Genomic DNA, 7,972 nt, shown 5'->3' on the forward strand with positions numbered 1-7,972 from the left:
ATTTATTAATAAGCTTCAACATTAAATATTAGGAACATTTTTTTAATACGTGATATTTCCATATCCACTTCTGCTCTGATGTGCATAGTCCTTTGCTGTTTAGTTGGTTATACACTATATCTTAAAGCATTGCTAGAGTAAATATTGGTCTTGATATATTCAGTGAGGTGCTTTGTTTTTCATAACAAGAACAAATAAACCCATTGCCATCCACACTGAAGCATAGTCAGTCATAATGATGTTATACAGGTCAGATGCTAACTCATCATGCATGCAATGCAAATTTATTATGCAGAATTCATGAACCTCATCGGCAGTCTCGAGTAAATTCAGTATTGTATTTAAAGATCAGTTGTTAAATGTAATAAACGAGATATATATATATATATATATATATATATATATATATATATATATATATATATATATATATATATATATATATATATATATATATATATAAGAGAGATTCATGATAATTTCAAGGTAACAATTCCATGTAAATAAACTGATTTTAGTTTTATACATACAAGGTATATTCATGGAATATAATTAAGGACACTAATTGTACACTCTCTTATATACAATACCCCACTTGATATTCACTTTTGTTGGTAGGGCATGAAGTATATTGCTCGAAAGCAAAGGAAAAAATCTTGAGTGATGAATAAAGCTTTTATTTATAGTTTTGCATTGTGTTACGACCTTATGGTCTAATACTAAGCAACAGAAAAGAGCAAAAACATACAAGCTCTGTAAAACTCAACAAATAATTTATTTCCCTTGAATAAAGAAAACAAATGTAAAAGACCATGCGGTAATGTAAAATAAATCCCAAATTCCCAAATAGTCCTAAAAGTTCTATCAAAACTCCAAATGTCTGAAGTTCCAATCGAATTCGAGTGGTGTTCCAAATAACCTCAATATTGAATTGCTGATGTGCCTGTAGTCTCGAACGTGCTAATGTTGTGTTAACAATCTCTTGATGTATCACAATAATATAATCTAAAATGTCATTGTCTGAATTCACTACAACTCCAAAATAATGTTTTAGATCAACAATATTATTGACCACTTTGTAATTTCAGTGAATAATAAATTCAACTAATACATCCACCTAAATTAAAATTTAAACACAACAATGAGACTGATTCAGCTGTGGCTGTTAAGTCGAGAATGAATAAAGTAAACAATCTTGGCCACTGGTCAGGTACACCATTCAAATAATTTTGGACTGCATGCCAAGAACAAAATATAGAGAAAAGGAAATAATCACTACAAGGTAAATATAGATATACACAACATATGATCATGGGGAAAAGCCAACAAACAATACAAGTTAATTATAAATAAACAGAACATATAATCATGGAGAAAAGCCAACAAACACTACAGTTCAAATATGGATATACGTAGCATAATCACAGAGAAAAGCAAACAAACACTACAAGTCAAATATAGATGTGCGTAACATATAATCATGGAAACAATTCAATACACAATACAAGTCAAATATAGATATACGTAACATATAATCATAGAGAATAGCCAACAAATACTACATGTCAAATATACAATACAATGGAACTTTTGAAAGTGTTCATGATCATGTAGGCGACTGCTACACAAGGCTCTGTGTGTGCTTAGATTTATCCACTAATCTTTGTTAAATGTCACTTCTATAGGTTTTAACTTTCTTCCTCCTTAACAGCAACGAGGATAGTTTAGATGTAAAAAAGCCCAGGAAAAGGAATTAATGCGAAGTATTCACAGAAAGTCTAATTCTAAACAAAAGGTACCAAAATTAACATATTCTGTGTTTAACAATACTCATGTGTCTTTTCATCGGGAGCTACAAATTAAAACAACCAGTCCACCCGACACAAAACAGTGTAGTGCAAATCTATCTATCTATCTATCTATCTATCCATCTATCTATATGTGTGTGTGTGTGTGTGTGTGTAATGAAATAGATACTCTAAAGTACAACTATGCCTGTCATTTCAATCTTTAATTCACACTATAATAAAATATGGCACTTAATGTTCCATTGGCACCGAAATTGATTTGCAGAACCTCACAGATTATAAATTATAAGTGGTATGTAGTAAGGACAGATGATGCTATTTAACTGTTTCCATTTTTCTAGTCTTGTACATAGTTACACTGAATAGAATCCAGATTTCAAAATATGTTCTGCTTCTGCAGTCTAAAAATAGAGGCAGAATCGTTACAGCACACTCACCCCCAATGACTTTATGGACATTAATCATTGGGTTTATTGGGCCTATGTAGTAAGATAGAACAACATGTATTTGTGTTTATGAATTAAAGGATTACCTACGGGACTTATAGTTAGTTTTAGACTTCAAACATCATGGTAAATTAATTTGTTCTAATTAGCTACAGCAACATGTTTATAATGTTAAAGAAAATAGATATTGTTTAATTGAACTCTGACAATCTTTGCCAGCCCTCTTCACCTGAAGTAGATTTAGATAACATTTTATATTTTTGATGCAGAAGTTGAAAGTAAGTGTGAGTTTGATTAGATATGTAACAATCTGATTATATATGTATATGGGCAGTAATGGTTATTAAGGGAGCTTTCGAATTTCAATTTGGTGTAGTAAAAGAGAAACAATTAATTATGTAGCTTAACTGTTTGTTTGTTTGCTCTACCTGCTCATTCCACAATGTAGCGGCCACTCACTCAATACAGCCAAGACAGCTACAACAGTTACACTTAATATCATTACCAGATAATTAGAAGTTATAAACTATCGATAGCATAAACGGAACTGTTGCATCGATGAAGCTTTTGTGCCATTAAAATATATATCGCTATAGAATTAAAATTTCTGTATGTAATAATGAATTTCTCTCCTCTGCAGATATGTCCACCAGTATAATTAGCGGATTTCTAGCCTGTCGCACGCAATTGATACAATATCAAGTCTCGACTGTTTACAAATTTGTGCCACTATTGTTGTCATAATAAATTTTCAGTTCCGTCGCATTTTGCTAATTCCTTTTCTCCTAGGGATGCTCCGTATTTAGCAGCAGCGTTTATACTGCAAATAGCTGCATTGAATAGCAAATTTGTTGTGAAGTCTTAAAGTTTGAGTTGTTGTTCGCGCCTACATAAATTGTTTGGGTAGACGTTTCCATCACAAACGCAGTCCCTCTGATAATTAAGCAATAACTATACATGCTAAAGTATGACTACGACAAGGCCTTCTCTGCATTTTTTTTACATAAATCCTGCATAGCTAAGATAGTGCATCATGATACAATCTGGTTCAGAATATATATTTCATGTACATCTTTGGTGGTATTTATTATGCACTTTTTCCCAGCTGGCTTTTAATCATATCAAAAGTACTGAAATTCAGTTGATAACGAAAGAATGGAATCATGAAATTCAGAAAAAGAGATTAACACTTACTGTGCGTCTGATGTAAGAATTCGTAGCTGTATTATTAGCACTCGGTATCTTTGAATATATAGGTGTATCATCGCCTCTATAACCAGCATTATCCTGCGTTAATAAATATACACATATTAATTTATAAAAACAGCGTACATATTCTTGCTTATTTCTCACTGAAATCTTCCATTATACTTCGTTATATTGTCTTCAAACAGCCTTCGTAAAATTGAAAGGAAAATAGCAGAATACTGTACCAAGTATTGCAAGATTTTTGGCGTTAGGTTTAGACAATCCTTTTCAACTTGAAATTTTTTATGGTATTACATGCATCTTTATTTTAAATCTAATCATTCTTAATTTAGCTGAATTGAGCAGCAGCTATTAAAACCATGCAAGGTAAAGATGTTAGCTTCACATGCATGCATTAAGGTAAATATCAGTATCAAGCAAGACTTTGTTCGAAAACTTACACATTTTGTGCGTAAGTATATATATATATATATATATATATATATATATATATATATATATATATATAGAGAGAGAGAGAGAGAGAGAGAGAGAGAGAGAGAGAGAGAGAGAGAGAGAGAGGGAGGGGTATGTAGGTAGTTATTCAAGCATTGAAAGTGGTACATGATGAAACGACAGACAGATGAAACTTACAAGAGCTGAACGGTATGCAACGAGTGAAGTAGCGGCTTTGAAACACCGAAAAACCGATTTACATGATACGCAAAGGTGCTCAGTGGAATATTAGAAAACAATAACAAACTTAAACGAAACGAAATACTGGAATCTGAAGTACGAATCTGTACATAAAGGTACCTGACCCTATGTGATTGCTAGGAGGTTGCAACACTCGATTTCTTCTGAACAGTAAAAAGCTATATCCCTTTTAATAATAATGATAATAAGAACAATAACAGTATAAAATTATCTTTAGTCCAGTTTGCTATGCAAGCTGTGTGCCCCATTCTGGTTACTACCAAGTAACGGTGTTACTTTCATTTATCTCTGAGCCTGGTACTTTCTACACCCTACAGATATTGTCTTTCCTGATTGGACTTTTCATCTCGTCCTGTTTCATGCCATTTGCCTTAAGAAATAGTTGATGCTTGTACTTTAATCCTCCTTCCTCCCTCCACACCTTAAGTTATTTTGAGCTCTGATTCTTTGTCAGCTAACGTTATTTTCTTGTTTAAACTTAATGTTTGGAGCCACGCACTCCTCTGTTCCAAATTTCCGTTTCCTGTCAGATAGCATTGCTCTCTTCACCAGGAAGTGTCTTTTAAACTCATTCTGTAGAAAAACAGTTTAAAATTGTGAAGAACAAGTGATTGATTAATATATTTAGAGTACATTCGGGGTTGGTATCCCGTCTCACCAGACTTACAAAAAATAATGGTGAGTTGTCTTCGATGCCACTTTCATCCCGATATTGCTGATTAATACCCTTGAATCCTGATTTGTATTCTCGTGTTTATAAAGATGATTTCTCGTATGTTCATGTTTTCTAATTATTGCAATCAGCTCCAGGATCCGCGACTGGCTTATTGTGTCATTGCACTTTTTGTAGACATTACATTTGAAGATTCATTTTCTCTTTCTCTTCAGCAATTCAGTAGTACAAGTAGTTGTTATTACGCAGTTTGACCTTATCCGCTTTCATCTGCAGCCTTTCTGCTTGGTTTTTGTTTTTAGTTTAGTTCTTTGCAATGGAGGTGATAATATGCCCATCTGCAAACATTTTGAATTTAACACCCATACAAATCCGAAGCTATGCACAGGATATTGATTTGTACTTCGAGCAACAGCGATCTTCTATTTGCATTGATATGGCAGTAATGTCACTCAGTGTGTCCCTTTCGTTTCGTTTGACACTCTTTTAAGAGTTTAATGTTGTTGTGTTTTTTTTTCTTCTGAGTTTATTGTGGTATAGGCTGCCAGTTACCGAATCATACAGAACATATCGCCTGAAGGGCGTTATGTAGACTGTATGAGTCGGCAAATGACAGTTTATATCACGATACACTAAAAACAAAAACAACCTTAAACTCTGTAAATGCAATTCACTACAATTCTATTTATTTTTTATTTATTTGTTTCGTGTTTATTTTTAGAAAGATATTTCCTATCAGTTTTAGGGCCTTATTTAAGCGTATGAATTCTTTTTTAGGACGTCTTCTACGTAGCTATTTGTAGAACAGTGGTGTCTCTTTCTGAAGCACAATAGCTGCGTCAACATAAAAACAATCATTATATCAATGGTGCTCGAACGTTCCACGGCTTTGTCTTAATAATTTATTTAAATCAGCATATGCGATCTGATAAAAGTTAGATATTCAAAGCAAACGATGTGATGTTTTGTTCGACATACCAATGACCCTTAACTTTGATGCTCTCGTGAGTTTATTGTGACTTCGCCAAATCGTTATTTTCCAGAGTTGTGAGCAACCAATTTTCGTTTTTTTTTTTAATTTTCGTGTTATTAACATTTTAGATTACCTACGGATGCTACCTACGGTGGGGGGGGGGGGGCGGGGCAGGCTACTTACAATTGAAATTAAGACTATCGGTAAAAATGTTTTTGCGATGGGGGGTCCAATAGTAAAACAGTGAAAGACGTGACAGTTACGATGGGGGAGTACCGGGCTTGTTACCCACGCACCCTAATGTCCTTACTATCAAGGCTGGCGTCTTACATTGTAGGGATGTGAATCCAATTGTTAGTCTTTGAAACCTCCTCCTCCCAATCCTTATTAATTTTTATCTACAGTTTTACATTCATTTGTAACAAGCCAATAGAAACTGCTATACAACATAGCCCAATGTTCTTGTTGCCAGATTTTGAGTTTCCAAGCTCTATTTCAGTCTAATTAAGGAAATAATTAGTTATCTTCAGGAAAAATATAAAGATTTATAATTTGATCCTTGCAAATTAATCTATTAAATGTCCTAAATAAAATAGAAACCAACCATTTTTATTTCGTTATAAAGGCACACGTTGTGTATATTTTCCGATTCAGTGTTTACATTAATTACTTTGCAAGTGGCTCTGTTTATAGAAGTATACAGTAGTTCTCTGTACATTTTATACACAAATAAACGTAATTGGATCAGATCACATGGTTATGTTGTGAACAGTGAAAATCTTCCTTACATTTATCAACTTATTTAACTTAAATTATTGTCAGCTGGAGGTAATCCATTTAGTCAGGTGCCACTTCCTGACCTTTTATCCACAGAACAACACTATAACTATTTTTGAATAACGTTGAAAGTAGTATATTGTAGCCTTTGTAATATTTTGCTAATTTTAATTACGCCTTCCCCATTCTGATATAAATCTATAGAGGTATTTTTTACAGTAATAGTGAGTTCTGATCCAATTATATCCATTGTGTTTTTATGGCTGTATTTTCATATAAAACCATAACAGATGACCCTTACATTAAGTAATAATTATTTCACCTGAACTGTTAATGAATTGCTTTACAAACTGCGTCACCTTATGCTTTATTTTTATCCTAAAAATTGCGACAAAATGTAATTTCCTTTGAAGTGTATCAAATGGCGGCCATTTCACCATGCGTTTTGCATGTGAATGTATATACCCAAGTCTATAAAACTGAAAGACAAAGTATATTGTCATCTAAAATGATATTCCATTCTACTGTATATACCCTTATGTAATATTACTTTAACTAGCATTCTATAAACTACAAGGAAACCGGTTTGGAATCCTACACGTTTGTGTTGCATAAATAGCCTAATTGAAGAAAGCTACTAGCATATTAACCGTTGTGTATTCTATAACAAATATGACCAGAGATATAACCAACCGCAAGCACAATTAAATCAGATGGATCAATACCTGTAATGACTTACCTGTGTGTACTTTTCCTTAGATTTTGAAGTCTTAATACCCATGGCAAGTAAAATTAGGAAAGGTCGTTGTTAGTGATTCTTCAAATTTGTGTTTTCTATTACAATTTCAGCCGTAAAAATCAAATGTGTTAACTTCCTTGTTTATTTTTAGTCGCGTTGGGTTTTTTAAATGACACAAGTACCAAGAATTGAATACGCTATAGAAAATCAAATAATGCTAAACGGTCAACATGATTCAGTTGAATAAGCGTGTATATACATATGAATTGACTACATAAGTTATTTTTACATTGCAATATTATATCCGTGACTTTGACCTAAATCCATGTACGATGATTAACATATTGATTATATTGACAATTAGTATTCTTAGTTAGCGTGTAAATTCCATATTTCTCTTATTGTTTGAGTTTTTTCAGAGAAAAGCGAACGGTGCAGTGAGTCATTGTAGGCAAACTGATTTAAACTTTATCCTTCGATCCTATATATAAAAGTATTTATAGAATTCAATTTTGTCGCAAACCTAATTCACGTTACATGAAACATTCTCCGTATGGTTTGGCTTTGGAAGGTGTACCAGGAAGAAACAGTATCTAGCAAAGATACCCAATAATATGCAAGTTAATGAATACATAATTACTGACATCTCAG

General features: G+C 33.0%; 1 protein-coding gene across 1 annotated transcript in view; it reads right to left on the reverse strand.

The window, feature by feature from the left end:
• The window catches only part of LOC149800398 (uncharacterized), an 83,491-nt gene extending 76,033 nt beyond the window's left edge, over positions 1 to 7,458 (reverse strand). Inside the window, exons 1-2 of the mRNA XM_089960033.1 lie at positions 7,322 to 7,458; positions 3,449 to 3,541 (exon numbers count right to left, since the gene is read on the reverse strand). Of these exons, the coding sequence (XP_089816159.1) occupies positions 3,449 to 3,541; positions 7,322 to 7,363 (135 nt within the window). The 5' untranslated portion in view covers positions 7,364 to 7,458. The remainder of the gene's footprint in view (positions 1 to 3,448; positions 3,542 to 7,321) is intronic.
• Positions 7,459 to 7,972: the final 514 nt, after the last annotated feature.

This window comes from Sinohyriopsis cumingii, chromosome 5 (genome assembly GCF_028554795.1).
Source record: "Sinohyriopsis cumingii isolate HCF-2022 chromosome 5, ASM2855479v2, whole genome shotgun sequence".
Classification (NCBI taxonomy): domain Eukaryota; kingdom Metazoa; phylum Mollusca; class Bivalvia; order Unionida; family Unionidae; genus Sinohyriopsis; species Sinohyriopsis cumingii.